At 41.6% G+C, this 24,159-nt stretch overlaps 2 protein-coding genes across 5 annotated transcripts in view; both read right to left on the bottom strand.

The window, feature by feature from the left end:
* Window positions 1-6,024: 6,024 nt before the first annotated feature.
* Window positions 6,025-12,620, bottom strand: LOC146435356 (bone morphogenetic protein 2-like). Of its 2 annotated transcripts, XM_085065313.1 has the most exons (5): window positions 11,788-12,617; window positions 11,558-11,697; window positions 10,710-10,826; window positions 9,332-9,533; window positions 6,025-7,712 (listed from the first exon to the last, which is right to left on the bottom strand). In XM_085065313.1, exons 1-5 carry the CDS (start codon window positions 12,086-12,088, stop codon window positions 7,264-7,266), a joined length of 1,209 nt encoding a protein of 402 aa, XP_084921439.1. In that variant the 5' UTR covers window positions 12,089-12,617; the 3' UTR covers window positions 6,025-7,263. The 2 variants fall into 2 exon arrangements, with proteins under 2 accessions (XP_084921439.1, XP_084921438.1); XM_085065312.1 differs by having other exon boundaries at window positions 11,558-12,620.
* Window positions 12,621-17,860: 5,240 nt separating this feature from the next.
* ERCC6 (ERCC excision repair 6, chromatin remodeling factor) overlaps window positions 17,861-24,159 on the bottom strand; it is a 44,936-nt gene continuing 38,637 nt past the window's right edge. For all 3 annotated transcript variants that reach the window (XM_085065310.1, XM_085065311.1, XM_085065309.1), the window contains 5 exons: window positions 22,674-22,819; window positions 21,889-22,590; window positions 21,104-21,305; window positions 20,700-20,778; window positions 17,861-20,275 (listed from right to left, as the gene is read on the bottom strand). In XM_085065310.1, coding sequence (XP_084921436.1) covers window positions 19,847-20,275; window positions 20,700-20,778; window positions 21,104-21,305; window positions 21,889-22,590; window positions 22,674-22,819 — 1,558 coding nt within the window. In that variant the 3' untranslated portion in view covers window positions 17,861-19,846. The remainder of the gene's footprint in view (window positions 20,276-20,699; window positions 20,779-21,103; window positions 21,306-21,888; window positions 22,591-22,673; window positions 22,820-24,159) is intronic.

Raw genomic sequence — 24,159 nt, 5'->3', positions numbered from 1 at the left:
GAGAGAAGGCGGAATGGAGCACGGGGAAGTGCTCCAAGTCGCTGCTTTTTAAATAGAAACAGAAGAGCCCTGAAGCCGGTCGAGACTCAACTTTCTCCCAAAGAGCAGCAGCTGCAAAACAAGGAGATAACTAAGCAATATATAATCCCCCACCCCTCGCCAGCTCGGTGTCTGTTTAATTTTAATGCTCCAAACGTGAGGCTGACATAATTAAAAGTTAGCGCTGGGGAGTCCTGGGCGCTGCTCTCGGGCGGACGGAGCCCAGGGGCGGCGGCGCTTCAGCACCACGGAGAGCGCCCGCAGCTCCGCGCCCCGGCCCAGCTCCGAGCCCCGGCCCCGCTCCGCGCCTCAGCCCCGCTCCGCTTCCCGGCCCAGCTCCGAGCCCCGGCCCTGCTCCGAGTCTCAGCCTCGCTCCGAGCCCCAGGTCGGCTCCGCGCCCCGGCCCCACTCCGAGCCCTGGCCCCGCTCCGCGCCCCAGTCCAGCTCCGATCCCCAGTCCCGCTCCGCGCCCCGGCCCCGCTCCGAGCCCTGGCCCCACTCCGCCCGTCCCTCCCGGGGGAAAGGCTGCCGGCAGGGCTGTTCCTGCGTCCCTCCGTGTCCCCCTGCTGCAGACGCTTAACTGCGAATCGGGGACCACCGTGGAAAAATACGCAGTAAATTGCTCAGGATAATGTCTACTATTTCTACTATTTCTCTGGTAGTTTCCCATTCAGCTACCAAAGGCAAGCACTAAAAACAAGAATGGAATAACATTCAGAGCTACAACATTTCAGAAAAAAAAATCCGTATTTATGTAAAGTCCTTAGTCTCTCTCATAAACTTAATTTTTATTAACATTATTTTTACTGTTGTTATTACTGTGGCTATAGTGACATCAATGTTGGTTACTAGGTTACTTTTGGTTGGTTACAATATTGGTTACTTTTTCTGCAAGAAAAAGTCCAAATAAGTATAATTCTGGATAGACATTTGCTGATGGTGTCTGTCTTAAAGCAGGAGTGTTCCTGTGCTGCACACCAAAACACACCTCATCTTTTACCCACGACAGCAAAACCTAGGGCTGAACTGCTGAGCAAAATCACTGAATGGATGTTTTCCTTGGAAGCACTGAGCTTTGAGGGGATCATTTGTAAAACTCAAGGAAGTCTGAATGGCTCAGTTTGATGAAACAGCTCTCTTGCCTTTCCATGTCCAAACACTTCCTTTCCCGTGATTCTCAATACCTGACCACAGAAAAAGGCTAGCAGCTAAAAGGTTATTTTACCCTAATTCATGTGCAGTAAAATGTATTTTCCAATTAACCAAATTTGCCGATTTGTCCCGCTTGGACACTCTTATAATTTATAATGTAAAAGTGTTCTTTCTTTATCTAAAGACCAAGGTGACTGCTTTTAATTTTCTGTAACCTCTTTACACTTGATGTTCACCAGACTCATAATGTTAATTGGCTTCATATACGGATCATCAGTTTAATGAAGGAATAAATCCTATGTTGCTTTATGTCCCTCTGTTTTAACAATGATTGCTTTAATGAAGAATGTGACGTGTTTGAAATCAAAGCTGCAGGAGACATTAGAGGGGTTTTTTTAAAAATGATTGAAATGCTTATTTAAAGCTAAAACCATGAGGTTTTCATATTTCAGAAGCTTTTGTTTAAATATTTTGCCATGGAAAATACTGACATATTCTTCACTAGAGAACTTTTTCTTGGCAATTATGGGTAGAGACTGAGAATAACACAGTCCTGTAATATAAACACCCCAATTAGGTTATGAAATTATCTCTAGGCTGATTTTATATCACTGCAGTTTTCATTCAGAGTTTAACTCCCAGTGAGTTATAAGTAGTTATGCCTGCCTAAATAAGGAGTATTTGGAGGTAACTAATAAACCTCTTTCTCACTCTATTGTATTTTCATCATTGATGAGTAGATGAAGAAAATTACAGGGGAGACAGAATTGTCAGTTCATACACAAAACCACTGGATTGCTGTAGTCTGTTTTTCCCCATGGGAATTTTAGGATTTCAGGAGCAAGGGTAAAATGTAATGAAACATGGATTCATAGAGGTAGGTGACTGCAAATCAGAGCATCAATTAGGTCAAGCTGGAAAGCAGCAATTAGACCCAACTGCATGTACTGGTTACAGTAGCTACAGCAGGTCTAAAACGTACAAAGCAAATGCATTCTGGTAATTGAACTTTTACATTCCTCGTCCCATTTATAATGAAAGTAAGCCTTCTCCCTCTCCCTCTCTCCCTCTCTCCTCTGCCCTTAATGGGAACTGCATATACTGGTATGCATATACAGGTATATATTTTCTTCTCATTTGAGAGCTGTTGTTGACTGAAATTACATGACCTGAAATTACATGCAACATCAGAGAGGAAAGTCTCTAATCAGAGTCTGGGCAAGGGCTAAGCAACCAATCGAATTGGATAGGAATTTCATGACATGGCAAAGGAAGTGCATGAGACGGAAAAGGATAGTAGCTTAAATTACATGCCACTGAGAAGTCGTTCAGTATGCTGGGCCTGATCCCATGATCTCTTGTCTTATTTATGCCCTTGCAAGTGTTATACTCATTCAGCCCAGATCGCAAAAAGCTCCATGCAGGTACACACAGACCTTCACCACTGTCCTCCATATAACTCTCCTAGATACTGTGCTGTATGTTTCTTTTCAGAGCTGGCCAGGACCCTATGAACACCCTATGAACAGTCCACAAATCACTGTTGCATTTGCTCTCCATGGAAAACAAGAAGGTACCTTGTGGCATCTCTAGTGGCACAAGACTAATCTCTAGATTAGTCTGCCAGGAGCCTTACTCAGTATCTGCCGTTCTCTGCCTGGAGCTGTGCCTTTACCAAACCTACACTTACCACTTGAATTGACTCAGAGCACAGGCTGGGATTATGCCAGGATTTGATGGGGCAAAACAACACTGGTTTTCAGGGGGATTGTCTGGGTTTTTAGTGAAGATATCATACAAAGGTGCTTCTTTCCAGATAAAAGGAAGTCTTCTAACCAAGATTTGTGAGTAAAGACGTCCAAGGGAAGGTCTTTCAGTCTATGGCTTTTGAGGACACAGTTCCTTGGCCACCAACACTGGCTCAGCACATTCAGCACAAAATTTGACTCCGATGAAGAGTTGATTACAATGTAGGTCACAGTAGAAAGTCTATACAGATTCTTAAACACACACACCAGTTTTGTGATGCCTGACAGTTTCATTTAACCTGATGGTTAACCAAGCAAGGTTTCTGTGAGCAGATCTGAACCAGCATACTGGGATTTATGCCATAATGCCCCTTGGTGTCTCAATGCCTGGATTTACAGCATCACCGAATCATGGTTTCAGTTAAAGGTCAGTCACTTCTCAGTATCAGGTCATTTTCCTAGACAAAACCTGCAGCTTTTGTTTTCCAGAATAAGACAGGCCATGATCTAGCTCTGAATTAGGGCAGTTAGTATGTGCATGAATCTAAAGCTGCACACATCCTATGACAACAGGATTAGTTAACAGAAAGTTAGCAGTCCCACTAATTCCGTGAATGGCTTCTAGCAATAAACCCAACAGGAAGACGGAAAACATTTTATTAGCTGCTTTAATGCACAATTCTTTAATTCACCAAAGATAAGACAAATTCACACTTACTAATTACTCTCCTTGGAGGTGAGCTACACTCCAGGCCAGAAGGGGAGAAGTGGCCTAGGTGTGACATTCTTTTGCACAAAGCCATTGAAATGCACCCTCTGGATGTGGCAATGTTCTCAAATTAGCCCGAGCACTCCATCTCAGTTACCGGTAAACTGCAGCATCCTTTGGGATGAACCAGGAGTGAGGCTCTGAATGCGAATGCATGTGTCCATGGGTGAACACAAGAATGAATCCACGTGTATATACGCATTTGCATGTGTGATCTGAAGGGGTCTGGGGATAATCTGGAAGGTTTGGTATCTGTGGGAAAGCCCTGCAATTTACCATAGGCACCCAGCCACTCCTCTTTCCCGGAGACAAGCTCCAGGATTATGAATAAATACTATCCGCCACGAGTCTTTCAAATAATTACCCCATTTCCTACACGAAGAACAGGAACCATAGTAATTACCTTTGGCAGTCTGGAAACAACACTGAGCATTCAATCCTAGCAGATTTCCTGATACCAAACAGCATTTTCAAGTCTGCAGAGTCGATAGAAGAGAGTGGGGGGCTTTTCAGTGGCTTACAGCACTGCTGTGCTCCAGCTTCTTCAGGGCAGGCACATTTAAGTTTTCTCTTCCCCTCGCCCCGCACCCCCATCCCCCCAAAAAAAACCAAAAAAAAAAAAACCCCAAAAAAACCCCATGCCAGATGAATTTCCCCAAGCCCATCCTTTCTGCCTTACCCATCCCAGGACATGCCCAGCATATACCTTCTCCTGCCTCAGTGCCAAGAAACACCTTCCCATCATCTATACCTTGCGATAGGAGCACCACAGAAATCCCTCAGAAAAATTTCTACAAAAAGGAGACCACTCTTGTGAATTTGTGCTCTTTATCTTTGTCTCTCTCCTTCAACATACTCTGACCCCACTGCCACCCCACTGCAGTGCTGTCGGGACCAGCTTAGTGCTCTCCCCACCTTAAGGAGTAGTGGGACTGCGTGTATCTCACATGCCTGGACTGCTTCCGTTCCAAACTTAGACAAAATGCTTTTTCATCGGGCTGAGTGTAAACCTACAGCTTTCCCATGAGCTTTACCATGGACTCTCTTCTTATTTTGGAATTTTTACTTATTTCAGTTCATGAATAAGAAGAAAATTCACCTTTATTCTAAACCAAAACAATGGGAAAAAAAGACAACAAAAAAGAGCCTACTAGTGCCTAATTGTTATTCTAATTACAAGTTGTGGTGTAGTGTAAATTTTTTCCCTTGGCATTATTATGAACCTCATTTCCTTACAAAGTCCAGGATAAACAATTCCAATATATTTTGTTTTAATTATCAGGGTTTAATGGGGCATAATAAGACTAAGTTGAGTGGTGCAGAAAAAAAATAATTTAATGTGTGCAAAACTACTGAGTGCTCCTAGCTTGCCTGTGCATATTTCACCTATTGTAGGGCAGCACTATGTTAGCTAATATTCAATATGCCCATCATTTATTTATTAACCATTCTTGCTTTTCAGTAGAAAAGTTTCCTTTTTTTTTTTTCCCTGGCATCTGAAGCAAGAAGAAACACATTAAGATATCGTAGAAAAAAATTTGGGCAGTTCTCTGTGTTGAGCAGTGAAGGATGAAGCTTATACACAGCCGATGGTGCTGGAATCATGTCATACATGGACAGAAAATGCGATGCCGGACACAGAACCTGCCTCTGCCAATCCACTCCAAATTCTGCCAGTAAAAACTGGCTAAAATTCTTAGGGCCTCTACCAAAAGAATCAGTTAAAGCATCAGCTGGTCTCCATCCACAAACAGCCTCATCCAGACTCTCCAGACTCCCGTTGTAGATACATCTTGCCACACCCAAGGTGTGGTTCCTACAGACTTAAAACACTGCAATAATTTTGCAGTGAAAAGGGAAGAGTGCAGAAGAGCAGCCTAGGAAATAAACCAGTAAGAGGAGCTCCTTTATGACCCTCTATGCTTCCCAAGGTTCCTCTGCCAATGGAACTGAATCCCACGGCTGGGTGTGGCTGATGCAGCAGATAGAACCACCCTGCTACCAGATTTGCATTCCACTTTACCAGGACGACCATATACCGAGATCAAAACACCTTCAGTTGAGGAATAACTACTGGATCCTCCCTGAAGGGAAAAATGTTTATTCTGCTTTTCTGTTATAATCCTTGACACAAAGTCAGAGGACTTGATACAGTACTCTCTGAAGCCATTGGGAACGTCCTCTCTTCTGGAAAATTACTTGATTCATGACTCTAGGGAGGAGGTTCAAATACAACATACAAACCAAACCAATGTTACATTACATTTATTTTAAAATTATCATTTTATATTACAGATCAATTTAATATATCCCAAGTGTTTGAGTTTTAAATAAAATATATTTCTTACAGACATTAGTATTTACAGCAAGAAAAACATTACATACATTTCTTTTTTCTTTTTAAAAATCTCATTTGAGTAAAAAAATTCTCCATGAAGATCCTGCCCATGGGAGATGTCACATTCTGTGAGACGTCAGCCTCCTTCAAGGATTAATAGATATAAGAAGTCTAACCAGGCTTAAGATACAACTCAGTGAATTGACTGAGGAACTGCAATGGGCTGGTTACCTGCATGAAACTGCAGCAAGACTGAAAGACCTCAAGAGGCCCCTTCCAAGCCTATGTCCTATTCTGCAAGGAAGAATGGAAGGGAATCAGTGAGTACGTTCCACCAAACTTGCTGCAGACACTAGACCAGGCCAGCATCTAGCATGTTCTCATGGACCTCCAAAGCTTCATGGTTTTCTTTCTTTCTGCTGAACTGTGAGGATTCTGACTCAAGCTTAGGACCCTGTTGTACAGCAAATACACAAAGGCAATCTCTGGTGCCACGAAGACTAACAGCCACAGCAGATAGTGGTGGAGGGGAGTAATATTACGGAGAGAGGCATTGGCCTCACCACACAGAGTTGCAGCCCTGAGATAGAAGCCAGACAAATACTGACTTATGTGCTCCTTAACACTGGCTGGCAAGTCCCATGGGGACTTAGAAGGAGGTCTCTGCATTTGGTAGAGCTGCACGAAGTTCAGGGGAAGAAGTCCATTTCCTGGTAATGCACGGTCTGCAGGCGACAGACGCCTCTGAGATTAGCTTTGGGCAAACACTTATCCTGAAAGCTCAAAGTAGGACTGCACATCCCCACCAGATCATGCAGCCAAAACTGAGTCAGGCTGTGTTACTAACACACTTGCATCCCATCCTGGATTGACACAGGATGCCATGCCTGTTAAATCACTGGAAATTCTGAGTCTTAGCGTACAGAACAAGACCCGAATTTGAACAGTCAATGTGTTTCAACTTCTTCACATAGCAAGTTCCTGAGTTTGTTTCCTTGGTGTACAGGCATTCAAAGAGCTCTCCATGGAGGTCTTGAAGTCCACAGCTCTTCATAACCTTTCCACATAGCCATGGTGAGAGGAGAAGGATTTGAATGACAGATGAGTTTCTATCTCTCCTGGCCTATAAACTGAAATGCCATCTCCTTTGGTATCTTCAGTGGCAAATGGGGAGCTGAACCCAGGTGCACACCAAATGCAGAGAAAAAAATTACTTGCTAATGACAACCACACCTTGTTGCCACCATGTCTTTATAATTTTTAAGGATGACATTCTGTTTGTCATCGAAGTAGAGAAGATTGAGGGACTTCAATTCATCTGGCACACAGCATGGCATGCTGATATCTTGAGACAGTTTCAGTGTATAAACAATGGACTGAACTGTAGCATGGTTTGTTGCATTTAGACTTTCCCCCAAAGGGAAGAGACAGGATCCTCTGCAATAAAATGCATTGTATCCACTCGGGTAAATAATCCATCCTGACCAGCCAATAGCATGGAAGTCTACATAGAGTTCCCTTCGGTGACATGCTGTTAGCTGGCTTCTGGCAGCAGGGGCTGCGGCAGCTCGGCGTCTCCTGCTCCTGCTGGCACTGCTGCTTTCCATGACACCAACTTCATGAGAAACATGGGAAGCACCAGGTTTGGCAGGGCTGATTTCTGATTCTGAAAGGAAGCTGTATGTTAATATATCACAAACGAAATCCCTTTACTAAATACAGTATTCTGCATGAAAGTCTTTTAAATAAATCTGTATTAAAGTCTTCAGAGTAGATTTTGAAATGGCACTTAACCTGTGAAAGTACCAGAAGGGGTGTGTATTCAATTGCCATTTCAGCCATACTTCCAAATCTGTCAAATCTTGTGTTTCACTTTGTGTCCTGAAAAAGCTCCAGTTCAGCAGAAAGAGAAAGGAAAAATGCAATGATCTACCAAGTATTCTGTGAACTCCACAGTCCTTTTTTAGGGCTGAATGGTATTAATAGTCTTCATATGGCCACTCCTACAACACACCTTAATCTGGGCAGTGCTAATACAGGGTGGAGTTCACAGCCTTTTTCCCTCCAGTGTTCTAGAAACTACCCATACACTTGCAAAACAGAGTGTGCAGTAACCTTGTAATGTGTAAAGCAACATTTCTAAAAATATATTTTTCAAATTTTTGATCTAAAAAAACCACCACCATGTTTACAGAACACTGCTAAAGAATGAAGCTTACTGACAATAGGATGCTTTCTTAAAGTACCTTCTGAGAAGCCCTGAGGTCCATGGAGACCTCAGGATTCACATACAGAAGCTGAAACTCACTGATTGTAGAACAATCTGTGTAGCCACTGACCACTAACAATAGGCAGGTCTAAGGACTTTCTTCATTAAGATATTTCTCAATCCTGACACAGTATCCCATGCAGAGCTTGATGCTCATTAAACTGGGACCTAGGATTTCACTATTAAATTTTATTTGGAAAACAAAAATAAACAGGCTGGCCTCATTTTTCTTTTTAATCAATTTCACCACCTACTTAATACCGATCCAAGTCCTATCTACCTTCTTTCTGATATGCAAATATAATCGTTTACCAGAAAAGCCTGCAAAGCCAGAACAGCATGATTTTTGCCACTCCTCCCAGCTTTTGCTCTTTGCCTTTATCAGGCCCTAAAATCCAGCCTTAGTTGGTTTTACAGAAGGCCAGTGGGAGAGGTAAGACACTGTTTTGAAATTTAAGGCACGAGGGTGTTGTCTTTGATGAAAGCAGCCTGTAGTCACAATGCTAATTAGTCGTTGAAGTTAAATAGATGCTTGAAAACCAAGCCAAGGACAGAGAAGTTCAAACTGCTTATTTAACAACCTCTTTTACTCTTAAAATCACTCTTAATGACTCTACTTACAGATACTTTACCAGAATTTTCACAAAGTTTTCCAAGTCACTGCAGTTTTTTCGGTCAAAACCTAACATACAATCTCCATGTAAATTTCGCCACCACAAAAATAATATAAATAGTACTTAAAAAATAGAACTCCGACGCCATTGCAAATTAAATAAACTAGTTTCCTTTAGGCATAATGAATATTTCTTGCAAACACAATCTTTATAAAGGGGAGAGGCAACTTAGGATGCTGGTGACCTACTAGCAAAAACTATTAAATCAAATTCTGATCACTGACAAAGCTGAACCTCAAACCTGCTCGACACTGCAAGTAAATAACTCAGGTTAGGTCTGCATGAGGTAGCAGAAGGTAAGAGAAGATGAACAGGAAATTCATGTTCTCAAAGTGAACTTACTTGTAGCTAAGGGTACAAAGCTGTGAGATCTCTGTTTGTTACTGTTCGTGAAGAGGACAAGGAGAGCATTTCTACTCTCCTGCAAAGTGCCCTGGCTCTTGGCAAATGTAACCAGGTTGTGTTCCATTCCATTGTTGGATACATGTGTCGTAGTTATCCAAAAGCCATGATTGGAGCTGCTGTTTCCAGCCCACTTGGAAACCTGGTGAAGACAGGGAAAGAAAAAATATTGAAACAATATTCTATTTACAGCATTATGATTAAGCAACGTTTATATTAGGAAAAGGGAATAGGCAACAAGCTATGAGAGCATGAGGACATATAACAGAAGTGAAATAACTGTATAGCTGAGATTCCATTGAATTTAATATTTAAACCAGTAATTCAACACTTAAAAATACAAAATAGCATATGCATTCCCCAAAGCTACATTTACAGAAAGATAATTAATTTCAGAGAATTTACTAGCGAACACTTGAGTGTAGGAGTTAATATTAAAACAAACTCTCTCTGACTTTCAGCAGAAATTTATTTTTCATAGCAATCTCAACAGAGTAATATGAACTCTCCAGACTTTTCATACCATTAACACTCATGTAAATCTAAAAACCATAGCATCTGGAGAAACTTGCAATCAAGCAAATTTACTTATCTAATTGTTATAATTACACACTGATAGATAAGGCCAGGCCATTCTCTAGCAGGAATATCATGACTTAGGATGGAACTCAACCAATCATCCAAGCATGGTGTTCAGTCTGATCATAAAGCTTAGGCAATGAAAACACTGTCCTAGAGTACAGTTTTAAACCCCAAAAAACGGTATGTTTAAAACCATATGTGTGTTCTTTTGGTATGGAAAGGCATTCACCTGCTGTTACACTTTATGGATATCTACAAAACAAATCTTGAAGCTCACAAATACAGAAGTCTACTGGGGAAGTTGAATGAAAGGCAATCCGACCATGATAAACTCCAGAAAACACAACATTGAACCATAGTGCTCTACAGAAATGTCGCCAGAATAAAAGGGAGAAATGAAAACCTACTCTTAGTACACAACCAATGCCAAAGGCTTTGGCAGTCTAAGGACTAACGCAAGGTTTCCAATCATAATGACGTACTTGGCCTGATGTCCCTCCATCGACTAGGTTTGGGTTACTCAATTTGCACCATTCTTGTGCTCCTAGCAGCCCATAAACACTTCTTTAGTTCAGGTAGCACCAGGTGTACTTTTAAGGATAGAGACAGCTTTTCTCTCAGCTGGTGTCCTTCAGTTTGAATTGACCTCAAAATCCAGCATAATGGCAATGCTGAAGTTATGACCTGTTCCCTTAAAAGATTTAGAAATAAAATTATGTCAGACTTCTCTGCTTACTGTCTGTGTGACGTTGAAGACTTCCCAGCCTTCCGTATACAGGGATAATAATCTTGATGCAATGAGGTGTTTTTCCTGTGGCTTCTTTTCACTGTCCAAAAGCTCGTACACTTCCACCTAGATAACAGCAATACAACAAAAGCAATAAGAAATTAATTCAGTTGTCCTTACAGCAAAATAGGAGGATGAAGATTATGCAGGCTTCTGCTACATCGCAGGTGTAAAACTGTACCATTATTCTAAATGAGGCAAAAAGTAGATTTTGGACAGTTTAACAGAAAAACAGTTATTGCTACATACGTCTACTTCTAGATGCATTCAGAGGCAGGATACCAGCCTACAGATACTATACAAAAATATCCTGACTATCCCTATCTGGTTTTGAATATCTGATACCATCAAAGTCTTCTGTTCCTCCACATATTTGTCTTCAGGTTGCAAAAAGTCCAATCCTGCCCTTTGCAAGAGGAACAGATACACTCAATTTCCTTACCCACCATGTCTTCCTATGGATCCCTGGCTGCTATTATTTTTTGGAGCAGGTCCAGCAGATAAATTTAAATTCGAATATTGAAACAACTTAAAACCCAGAACAGTGCAGTTTGATTTGGGCTAGGTCTGATATTTGATCTTTAGGGAAGGCTCACTGCCATAGCACAAAGGACAGCGTACTGCCAAAGACAAAACTTTGCATTACTTCTCTGCCTGCTGGAGTCAAAGAAAAAGTGAGGACGACAAAACAATAACAATAAAGCAGGTTTGCGTGGTGTGTAATTTCACTCCTCATTTGCAGTATTACTAACGACGATCGCACAATTAAATGTTTAACTGACTATTTCCCCACTTACTTTGCAGAAGTGTTGCACGTCGGACCTTCTGGACAGACGCGTCCTCTTAAGCTTGAACACCCTGAGCTCGGCCTTCAGCACCTGCTCGCCCTTCTCCATCGCGCTGATGTCGAAGTAGAAGCGGTGGTGGTCCACGTGAACTGGAAAAGACCCTTCTTCAGGAACAACGCCAGACCCCGCGGGCTCCGCGGAGATTCCCCGCCCGGCTCGGCCCCGCCGCCCCGGCCCACCTCGGTCCTCGAAGCTGCGCACCACGTCGCCCTGCAGCAGCCCCGGGGCGCGGGTGATGCCGTTGGCGTCTGCCACCTTGTTGAAGAGATCCACCATGAACTGGGGCGGCTTCTTGCTGGGCAGCACGTCGGGCGGCAGCTCCTCGATGTCGAAGACCTCCCGCAGGCGCTGCAGGGCCTCCGCCAGCACCTGGTCCCGCGGGCCGGGGCGCCGGGGGAGAGCGTGGGCCGCCCCCAGGCTCAGCAGCGCGGCCAGGCTCAGCAGCCCGGCCAGGCACGGCCACAGCGGGCACACCGCCATGGACGGCGGCGCGGGCTCGGCCGGGCCGCCTCGGGGCCCCGCGGCCGTGACGGCGCAGCGTGAGGGGCAGCGGCCCTGCGGCGGGCCCGGCGAGTGCGCGCAGCCCTGAGGGACAAGGGCCGCGGGCAGGGGCGGCCGTGCCTCGCCCGGGCCATCAGCGGCGCTTAGGTATCAATGGGCAGCGCCGTGCGCTCCTTGCCATCCCAGGGCCGCCGGGCGCTCGGGGGCTCGGGCTGCCGCGGGCAGGGCCAGGGGTCAGCCCAGAACGGCGCACTTGGGAAAGCCCTATCCTTTAAATCTGCCGTCTTGTTTTCACCCCGAAACGGCTTTGATTTGGGCATTGTTGAAACCAGTTGCTGTTCCTTGTCGTTGCCGCGTCAAGAAAAAATATACAGGGACATGGGCGTGGGTTCGGTACTTCCCTGATGCCCAGGGATGCCCAGGATCCCCGATGTCCTCCCGCCTCAGAGCCTGCGGCATGCCCGGGATCCCCGGGATCCTCCCGTCTCTCAGCCTAAGGATGCCCGGGATCCCCGGGATCCTCCCGTCTCACAGCCTAAGGAATCACCCCGGTGCCGGGCGCTCGGCCGGCCGCAGGACGGAGTCTGCAGTTCCCCAGGCTCAAGCTCCGGCCCTACAGCTACCCGGAGAAGGAGGCTTTTAGGGACAGAGTCCGGGGTTCTGCTAGTGTAGTGCAGCAAAAACAGCCAGGCTTTGAAGTAATGAGGGGTAGGAGCAGGAATATACGTTCTGAAGAGCTATTTTAAGGCTTAAATATTTCCCAGAGTCAAACAGCTTTCAATAATTTGCCTTCCCCCCACTCATTGGTAGATAAAGGGGATTCCCCACCCCCCAAAAATACCGAAACAAAAAACAACCCAAATGAGCACACCTCAGCCCGAAGCATCCTGCACAGTCTTTTTTAAGGCAGGCTGGCAACTTAAAGAGGAGCAAATAGACCTTCCTGATGGTTCATGCAGCAGTGCCTGTTCTGCTTGTGCAACACTGCGCTGTGTTCTCTTTCCAGGCAGGAAAGCAATGGGAAGTAGTTTGTAGGGCAGATAAAAATGTCTGCTTCCTCCTCTGCTTAGCCACACGATGTTAGACAGGAGTACTTGCACCAAACAAGCAGGTGGACCTATAGGAGAATACGGTGGAGACAAAAAGGCCACAGCTCCACACGGTTCCAAATTAGCCATTTGGGAAAATCGAAGTTTAGTCTGTATTGTTCAATTAGCTCTGACAGAGGAAGCACTCACCTTTTGCTCCTCTAAGGCTGAAGTTCCTTGGCACTTAGCCGTGCAGGTCTACTGCTTCAGACTCCCTCCCCCTGTCACTCATTCCAGCCTGCAGTTATTGAAGCCACGTTTAAAAAAGAAAGTGGAGTTATTAATATTATATTTTGCGGGGAGAAGCATGGTATTTCACCATGAGACAAGCTTGCTGTGGTAATTTGCCACGAGGTGCAAAAGACTAATGGAGGAAAATGAGAAGCAGCGATGGGTTAATCAGACCAGTAAAGATCACTGTTGCCACACATATAGCTTCAGCCAACTTTGATCCTCAAAACTCTCCACTTGTCATCTAAGGGCTGTAGGTACCTCAGCTCATGCCTAACAACAGTGCTGGATAAAATAATACCCAATCAGCTACCTGCCTGAGAGCTTGGAAAGAGACAAGTATGATAGGAGAAATCATCACTAGACTGTTTTTCAGTCAACCTAAAAAGCTTTGCTTCCACTCCACTGCTTCTTCGCATGCTTATCCTCACAAACCCTACCCTGCCCTTGGGTATCTTCATTTACTCCCAGTATCCTCCCTAGGCATATCCCTTCATTTTTGCTCTCATGGTGCTGCTTCCAGACATTAATGTCTGGGAACACGTAGCTAGGGTTCCCAAAGAACCTTAACTCTGCCCCAGAGGCAAAGATTTATGAAAAAAATCCTCTCTGTTTAATATAAGCTGGGACCACAAACAACGAAATGCCTCTATCGTAGTGCAACTGCAGAAATTCCAGCCTACAGTTAGCCAAACGTAACCCACTGAGTGCTGTGTTCTTTTATTTTCATATTTCTGATTAGGCAAACAACATAATGAAAGCCTCTCTCCCTATTCTTTTGTAAGACTGCATGACTCACCACTTATGTAAGCCTTATGCAGGAGTTGGTCATAGCTCCTCTGATGATTCTAAGTCCTGGTTTGCAATTAGTGCAAGGCTTCAACCTCCCTGTTCTGTACAATAAAAATAGGTTCTCTCAACTTACATGTTGTGAGCAGTGTGGCTTTGGGAGCCCAGGAAAAGCTGGGAATCTGCAGGGAACTGTGATAGATAGTTAACTTAAAATTTTAGGTGGATTCTCTGGAGTTCAGCATTGGCATTGCTTTCCCTTCTCTCTCAAATGACTGGATAAACAGCTTGTTGGGTCTGAAGAGTTTACTATTATCTGGCTTTCAGGTATAGCTTATGGGTAAGAATGGTGGTACTTATTATATGGCCTGCCACATCATCTTTGATGCCATTGTGGTGAATACAGGATAGCAATATTGAAAAAGCATGGTTATTGCATGGTAGCACCAGTGGGCAGAGAAAACTTAGGAGCCTTCATTGTGCATTTCAGAACTTTATCAAGTTTGGAATAAAGGGCAGGTCCAACTCTGCCATTCAGAAAGGAAGAGCTCAGCTCAGAACACACCCTCCCTCCTCTCGTTATTGTTCATGCTAATGTGACACTAAGTGCCAGTAAGTACAGCAGGCTGGGAGTTGCTTCTTTCTCAACAGGGCTGCGAGACACTTCCTGTGTTTTCTGCACTGGTTCTGTTGTTCCTAATTTAGTGACTCACAACAGATCTGCTCTTTCTGGGAAAAGGAAAGATTCCTTTTCTGCTCCGTGAATGAAAGAATGATGCTCTGCAGTCTTCCCTGGGTTTTTCAGGCAGGGAGCCAGAACACGAGGCATTTCACTCACTTCCATAGCATCTTAGGCCCATTTGAAAAAGAAAAGAGGAATGGCCCTTGCATGAAAGATGTCAAACTCCTTTTTACTTTTAGTGATAGCAGAGGCAGCAAAACCAGGGCCGCCAGAACAAGTCAAGAATTACTATGGAAAGCCTCATCTTCTAAGTCTCAGCTGGAGGCACAGGACTGTACCACATCAGCAATACTTTGTGAAGTAGGAGTGGTGACATCACTGCAGAGCCTAGAATAGCAATCCCGTGAGGGCTGGATAGATGGAGAGATCCACTGAGTTAGTAAGCATTTAGTATATTCAGCATTTAGCTTGAATGTTAGAACATTGAAATTATAAATGGCCCTAAGTAGCAGTGAGTGTTTTTACCATGTATCTAATATAGAAATACCTCTCCCAGAGGAGATAAACTCCCAAGTGCAGACTCGCCAGCACATCCTGACTCCTAGACATGTGCCCTATGCAAGCCCTTCAAAAACTGGACTCTCAGCAATTTTCTATGATAGTTTTGTGTAAATTAGAGTTGCTGAATTAATGATCTAGACAATAAAATGCCATATTACCCATTTTTCCAACCAGGACTTCTTTGTAATGTGCTATCATTTCCTGAAGGATTTTTGAAGGACCTGAAAGATGTATTGCTTCCCTCTAAAGACTTGTATCCATCAGATGGAGACACCAATGCAGCAGGCATTATAGTGCTGCATCCAAAATTACCCAGAGGTTTACAGCAGGAAATTCCAGACATCCCTACTTCTAAAAGACCAAGCAGGTAGATTATTCCACTTTTTAAATCATCTCATTGACTATGTTACCCAATGTAAAATATGAGGAAAAATTAGGAAGAGATTCAGTAATTTCTTAGCCCATACATTGGAAATAAGTTGGATAAAGTTGCTATAAGGTCTCTTCACATTTAAATTTTTCACCATCTTTACATATTATTTGAGAAAGCACAGCCACCACCAGCACAAGAGATATTGCATCATCCTTCCTTGCTGTTCCACTGTTCCTGAACACCTCCTCCCTTCAAGAGAAAAAACTGCTTGAACTGTACTTCCTAAATTTTACGTAAGAATCACAGCAGTATGCAAAAAGAATCCAAGTCAGGTATTATCCCATCAGTTTAGTTATTCATCTATCCAGTTTCTTATTTTAAAAATAAAATTATTTTAGGAGAAAAAGAAAATAACAAATAATCAAGTTTGTCCCTTCTGTTACAGCTTCTCAAAAGGCAGAGAATTGCACTATTAGAAGACAGTAAAATTTAGCCAAGTTTAGCAATCTTGGAATCAAAAGGAAAGTTGACCTTAAGACTTGAGTACAACTCATATAGGTGACTGTCACCTGAAGCCAAAACTTGCAGATGTAAAACCCCACAACTTTACAGCTTTATTTGGGAGGATGACATTTATTATCTGCAATAGACTCAATTCTCCACATGGTGCAGCTCTTTGAGAAGAGGCTGAGCCACAGACAGAAGTTAGGCATTTAAAAATACCATTTAAAATTACTATTTCTGATCAATCTAACCATTCAGCATCTTACATTTCTTTTGTGGTGGGTCATTACAGACCAGAAAAGTCAAAGGCCTCCAACCTTTAGCTGAGCCTTTTTTCTATATGTAAAAATTTAGTTCTATACCAGAGATGTATTTATTGGCTATAAATCTTCAGCAAAAGGGTGAACACAGGAGAATAAGCACCTGGAATCATATCAAAGGAGGATGGGATGGGCAGACAAGGGAAAACATCTTAATAAACAAGAGGGTTTTTTACTTTCTCCTTATAAATATGGTTTGAAACCAGAAGGAACAATTATGATGTTTTAACTTCTGCTGTTAAAGTATCAGTGCAGCACATTTTACTCAAACAGCGTACAAAGTCCTCAAGACTGCTTACAGAACAATCAAAGTTTCTGCTATTTAGCTTTCTAGATTTTTATTCAACTGCATTTGTCTGCTCAGCTGTGTGGTCACATCCCACAGTAGCATGGTGCTCAGCTTTTAGCATCTTTACAGGAAAGAAATTTCCAGTAGTTCCCTGTGGTATGCTTTTTTTTAAATTTAAAGTTTATATTCATGTTCACTGTTCCATGCTGACATGTCTTCCCTTAGTAAGATTTAATGTTTTTTCCCAGCTTGATTCCTAAAGTAACATCTGTATTTTAATTTTTCTTTATCCCCTTTTTACTGAGGTAAGAAAAGAAAATCTAAGAACACAAGCATTCCACATGAATGATTTTTGGAATCATGTGCAAATAAAGTAGCAACTATCAGCTACAGCATTGAGTACTTGGAAACTGAGATAGTTAAAATACAAGACTTGTTTGACTATGCAATATTGTTACTTAGGAATCACTTCAGATATTCTGTGAAGATGTGAAAGGAATTCACTTTACACTTTAGGTAAAGCTACACAAACAAAAATCAGATAATGCTTTATAGAATAAAAGTAGAATTATTCTGAAAAAACTCTTCTACATTAAAACGTATAGTAGCTATATTATATTCCAGAAAAACTTTTACCTATAAATCAGTCTGTAAACCTTTAATCACATATGCTTTTGAGATTACCTATTTACAAATATTTTTTGAGTATTATATTAATACTAATTTAGTCCTTAAACATTTTCAACAAGCACAGGTATTGGAAAAAAGCTAGCTGTTAGGATGCATAATTTGAAATTGTATGAAAAATGGAAATACAATAAAGATAATAAGCATCATGTGGTCAGTACACAGGATACAGGAGAAGATGCCTCCCTGCCCACTCTCCCCAGTGCCCAATGACTTTTAGAACACACTTTTGTTTTTGCTTTTTTAATAAGTCCGTAAAAGCCAAGGATTTATAAAAAGTACATGCAAATCTATTTACATGAACAGATCGAGAAGCTGCAAATTCTCCTTAGTATACAGAAACTATGTCTTTAACACTGGGAGTAGAAATAAACCAGGACACCAAAACTAACAGATAAGCTGAAACAGCAGCTTTGCTGACTGCTGAATTCCTGGTTTGTTTCTGGGATAAGTAGAGATGCATGGGGACATGACACCCAAACCAATTCAAATTCCCTATAGCTTTGAAGAAGACAGCAAAATTGGTTTATTTTTACTCTTTTTCTGATCCATTTCAAGTCATATCAACAGCAACTGCAGCCCAAGTTCTTTGTTTCATCTTTCTCTTGAAAGAGGGAATGTAAGTGAATATAAATGGGATCAGAGAAAGAGATGTTAGGGAAAGTCCTGTCTTCAAATGCTATTAGGAAAACAAAACATTCTTGGATTGTCTGCCCTGTTCAATTCCAGCCTCTGAGAAGCCAACTGACGAGTTACTGATACACAGTGAAGCACCACTTCTTGCAAATCTCTACAGATCCTTTATCACTGAGTAAAAGCAAGAGGAAAAACCATTGGAAGTCTCTTAAAGGCTTTTTTTTAAAACAAAAAGAACGTAAATTTGTATTCTTGCTTCACCACTCATCTTCCAATATTTATACTTCCACTTAAAGTAAACAAGGTAATTTCACAGTGAACAAAAAAGCTAAAAGTAGCTCAGCTTTCCACAGCTTAGGGCTAGGAAGGACATTAGGTATATTTAACTATTCCTAGATTAAGCCATACAGTAATTTCATGTTGCTGCAACAATGTGGTTTTCTTCTCAAAATCTGTCCACATTTTCCACCTTAAAATTTTCTTGTATAGCACATGAGCACCTTGAAGACAGACCCAATGTCGTACTTGGATTTGCTACAAATACCTGGTATTAGAACCTACCCAACTGTCAAGAAGGTTTAAGTTTTCCCTATCTATAGAAGACATATGATGTGTAAGTTCTAGATATGTTCCAACTGTGCCCAAAAGTGATTATGGTTAGTAAAATACAGTGACACCCTTTCCCCTCTCACCAGTTAACACCCCAGTCTATGGCAAGGTATAAAATTTTAAGTGCTAGGGAGGTAGCTGGAAAGTTTTGGACATAAGTAACAGTGAAACACATGAACATTTAATGAAATTTCAATTTTAAGTTTACAACCTGTGACAAACATAACAGTTACTGTCACCACAGTGTTAAGAAATACTGTAGCAAGCACTTGCCAGTGGTGTATGGGACTGTAACTGGATTGCTGATTATGATGTTAATGGGTATTCTCTTTAGTAGGTTTTCCATAATTATCAATTGTCAGTTAACTCAATATCCTACCATGCTTTCCATTTTTTGTGATTAAACCTCCATGGCAATAGAATTATTTCCCAAGTTAGTTACACATTTAAACAAAATTCTCACCACTGATGAGTTTCATAAAATGATTCTGATACACTTGTCAGTACAAGTGAATCTCTCATGCTGACTACTATCATCTCCCCCCCTACTTTTTTTTTTTTTTTTTGATGGCACACTGTGTGCCCTATAACCATTCAAGTAACAAGCAGGAAATCAAGGAAGTAGTCTTCTGGAATTTCACAGAAATCAAAGTCTTATAACCCATGGCAACATCCATGGTTCTTATTGCAATAAAAGGTCAGTATATGTTCCTTATCCCATTTATATTAGATTTCTTTTAAAGAAAAGGTGCTGATATTTTGTATTGTTTCATCTATGAGGTAGATGCCACTTTCATATAAATAGTGTAAATCGGAAATTAAGTTAGCTATAATGCACCACTGACTGTTCAAGGCATTAATTAGTTCAGGAATACAAAATACTTAAAAACGTTAAGTCAAACAATGTTCCTCCTTTGAGAGGAGAATGGTGGTCAAGTGGACAGAGAGATGCCTTCGTTGACCAAAGGTCATCGGAATTCTGGCTTTAGCCTCCAGACCCCTTCCCCGCTGGGGCTCCTGTGGAAGGTGCAGATATTGCGGAGCAGTTCTCTAAAGACACAGGAGTGCTCTGCAGGCAGTTTGGACTCAAATTCCTGCAGCAGCTCCTGAGTGCTGGCCTCGCCGTCCACGCGGGCCTGGAACGCCAGGAAGTTCCGTAGATCCACAAGCAGTTCATCGTATTCTGTCGAACCCTGGACTGGGGCAGGTGCTGGCTGATGATTCTCATCACCCTCGTTCCTTGTCTGCTGTGGTAAAACAAAGTGGTTTCTTGCCCTCATACGAGCTAATAAAGATGAAGAGTCCAGAGCACTGGATGACGATTCTCCAGATTTTCCATCAAAGTGCTCGCTGGAACCAAACTTCTTTATATTTTGTTTCTTTATTGTATCTGCATCCTGCAAATAAACATACAGACTATGGAGAAAGTTGCATTTTGAGACATACAGAATCCATTAAACAAAATCTGCCTGTTGTTTAGACTTAAATCACAAACATGACCACTCAGAACTTAGTCATCTAAAATATACAATAAAGAGGTGATGTGTTCTGGTCTCAACTTTAGAACTTAGGAAGCGAAAGAAAAGCATTGGTGGTATTAAGTCAGACAACCAGACCATGGTGCAATTTGTGACTGCTGTATCTAACCAGACTTCATCAAAACAAAAAAGTCAAATTCACAAGTAACTAAAAATTACAGAATTCTACATAATACTACAAATGTGTAGGAGACATCTACAGTATAAATCAGATTTACTGCATAAATTGTAACACTTCACTACACCAGCTATTAAAACAGGAATGTTAGCTTGTGTTTCTTACCTTGTGCTTCTTCGCAGGTGATGCGCAAGTGGAAAGTGAAGAAAGCAGCATGGAGTTTCTTTTTTGGCCAAACCGACTCCTAAAAACCCATGAAAGAATTAACTCCATAAAACATCCTTCTCAAAATGACTAGGATGTTTTTTTCAAAGACAGACTGAGTTTGGTGTTTTAGGGTTCTTGAGAGCCTTCTGCTAAGCTCTCTTATACTGTGTAACAATAACGCTTTCTTTGTACTTCAGAACAGACTACCTAGGCTTGTAATATGCTTTTATGTCTATATTAAATACAAAACATGAACATGACTTTGATACATGTTACTACAAATATCAAGGCAAAAAATGTAATCCTTAACAGCCTAAGTAACTCCTCTGTTTCTGGGAAAGCAGAGTGAGAACTGAACTTACTTTATTCCTGATGGTGCACCTGAAAGACCACTCGTGCCTGTCCAGGTTGGCACACCAGAAGCAGCTCCTAAACATTGCTGACGAGAGAGTCTTAAGGCTCTCAAGGCATCCTGGGCCACTCTGCTTGCTTCTGCTTCCTCCAGCACATGATCTGCATTGGAAGCGTCCATAATGGCATCATGCTTCATAACACTGTGTACCCCTAAAAACCAGAAGATACAAAAGGTGAAGGAGGACATCTCTTAATTTATGTGAAAATCAAATGCTCACTTTTTAAGTGAATGCCACAGTTGCATTTTCCCTTCTTCAGGGTGATTATATTAAGCACATCAGTACAGTAATTTCTAATGAGAGAACCCCTTTCTATATCAGTTAAGTAATCAATCTGACAGCAAATCACTTCTGGTGTGCTGATGAGGTCATTATTCACAACAGACCTGGCAATTATGTGGGTAAATTGATCATTTCCATTGTTATGGACAGGACAGACAGAAGTGAAATCCTTGTGTAAATGAAGGTTGATTACATCCCGGAAATATACAGGATAAACACTGCATTACTTCTATATCCAGAAGTGCAGATCTCTCTGAACAGTCTGTGCCAAGGTAATTAGCAAATTTATAACTGGAGCATTTAAACAATGAATATTTTAAGGTTTCACTACAGTAATAGAACAAACATGTTTTGTATTGTAGTTCTAACCATCAGAGTAACAGATCAGCTTTTCCCCTCATTTGCACAGGTTTTATATACCTCTGTTTATTCAGCAGCCAAACAAGTGTTACCTGATTTTTTGAAAAGTTTCTGCAGGACATAGTCATCATTTTTCTTTGAGTCTTGCTCCTCTTCACTGTTCTCCCTTCTGTATTGCTTTTGCTTCACCAGATGAGGAATGCGCTTTCCTTCAAATTTGGCATCTTTGTGATGTTTCTTCTTAGACTTATCTTTGTGGCTCTCATGTGACAGCATATCCACCCTGTGCTTTGTTTTTGAGATACATTTATAATGATTATTATCCAATTGCCCATCTTCAGTTTTAGTACCCTGCGCTTCCCAAGAGCCAGCTGCATCACAGGTAAGGTTAAGATCTGTGCTGGGATTTGCATTAGCTGCTCCATGTCCTTCACCAGCCAGCACAGCAGGCAGACACTTGGCTTTTTCTGAAGACCCTGCACTGCATGGCATAGACTGGGACATGCATTTGTCATCACTTTCCAAGCATTCCTCCTTGTCTTTATTGAATGAATTTATATCAATAGCAGCTTGTGCATTATCTTTTGCATAGCTATTTTGGTCAAAGGCTTCTGAATTTCCCTTTGTTTCCTCACTTGTCTCTGTTGCTTCAGAAGAAGAATCTTTCATGTCTGTGGAGGAGTAGAAATTGGAAGATTTAATCTTCTTGTGTGAACTGCTTTCTGCAGGATGGAGATCACGTTTGGAAGTGCCATTATCACGTGGCTTTGGGACTTGAACATCTGAACCAGTACCTGAGGGATGAATGAAATTAGTATCCATTTAAAGAACACTTAAGACATTTTTTCTTCCAAACAAATACAAAAAAACCATGTACCTGCAAAAATTGCACTTGTTTCTGTCCCCTGAGACACATCTGGGCTGTTCAGAGTAAATAGTTCATAAAGGTCATTGGATTTGAAGAAGCGATTCTGCTTAGGGTCTTTCAGCACCCTGTTTGTTAAAAACTGTTTGAAGATTTGTCTAAAAAAGAAAAAAAATGTACTTTGTGCATGAAACAATGTCTAGCTATGTTTAAGTACTGAGTACAGTGCTTAAACAGAAAACTATAAGCACAAACATTACCCTACAGAACAATTAAGCAGTGGGAAGATGATGTTATATTCCAAAAGACCATCTTGAGTTAGTAACTTTCAAACATCCATGTAAATTGTTAAACACGGGGATTTATTATTTTGCAACAACCCCATAACACAACAGGTAACCACCATCCTGAGATGTCCTATGAGGCATCCCTTAACTAAGCAATAAATAACTTCACAGCTAGAACTTTTTTGTCCATTAAAATTGAAAAGCTTACGTATGTTACAATAAAACAACCAGAAAGCTTCTGAAAGAAAAACAAGAGCATGTTAAAATGACAACATTTAATGGATTCAATTGATTGAAGGACTCAAAAGCAGCAGAGTAGCTCAGTCTGATGGTGATGACTGGATGACAGCCACTGAAAAGGGAAATCAGACTTGTGGTTGATAAGAGCCCACCTGCAGAGGACCAAAAGGAAAAAATCTGCAGGATATCTAAGCTGCAAAAAGTCTTCTACTATTGGTAAAACTGCTTCAATGCCATTTTTGTACTACATAGTGCCTAGAGAAAAAGCTGTTTTATTCTGTACAAAAAATACATCCCTAAATAAAACCAGAAATCAGTTCTCTCGAACACTTTTTATCATGCTTTTGGCTCTGCTGACATTAAGCAGGGAAACTATTTTTAAATCCAGTGGTCAAAACCTAAGTTTTAATTTGCAGGCAAGAAAACACAGGAAAAGAGAAAAGACAACTGCTTAAAGTTCAAGGTCCATTGCACTGTTCTGGAAAGAAATGAATTTCTGACAGCTGTCCTGACTGTTAAGAGTCCAGTTCCTTGATGCAGTCAGTGTTGTTCAAACAGAAGTGTGGCAGAGGGATGTAAGCCAAACAACAGTGGGTGCTTTGTGTCCATGTGGCAAAACAGACTAAAAAAAGGCATTAAGCGTGAGCATTTCATTATTTAGAGCTTTTTGTTCATCTGAATTTTCCAAGAGGGTATTTCAGTTCTGAAGAGAAAAGTCTAGACAGAGGATTCCCATGTACATTCATTTGGAATTCATGTGAGTGAAGCTAACTACTGAGAAAGCTGAATGGAAAAGCAAACCAAAAAGATTTCATTGATTTTGAAATACAAGCACTTTAAAGGCTTTAGATACGTTTTGGAATAAATAACGTGAATATGAGTGGTAGTTATTGGGATTTAATTCTTTCACTTTGGAATGATTTGGGAATATAATCAAATTGGGTTTGCACAGTAGTAAATAGATGTATGTA

This window comes from Lichenostomus cassidix, chromosome 6 (genome assembly GCF_008360975.1).
Source record: "Lichenostomus cassidix isolate B80296 chromosome 6, HeHo_3.0, whole genome shotgun sequence".
NCBI classification, from domain to species: domain Eukaryota; kingdom Metazoa; phylum Chordata; class Aves; order Passeriformes; family Meliphagidae; genus Lichenostomus; species Lichenostomus cassidix.
Note: the sequence above shows the minus strand (reverse complement) of the source record. Positions and strands in the feature narration are given on the sequence as shown.

Excerpts from the sequence above, each read along its gene's own strand:
- LOC146435356 (XM_085065312.1), bottom strand. The coding sequence starts at position 12,088 with ATGGCGGTGTGCCCGCTGTGGCCGTGCCTGGCCGGGCTGCTGAGCCTG. Across the intron at positions 9,534-10,709 it reads TCTTCAACGTCACACAGACA|GTTTCCAAGTGGGCTGGAAA; the intron begins GTAAGCAGAGAA and ends TGTCTTCACCAG. Across the intron at positions 7,713-9,331 it reads CTTTGTACCCTTAGCTACAA|AATCAGAAATCAGCCCTGCC; the intron begins GTAAGTTCACTT and ends GCTTCCTTTCAG.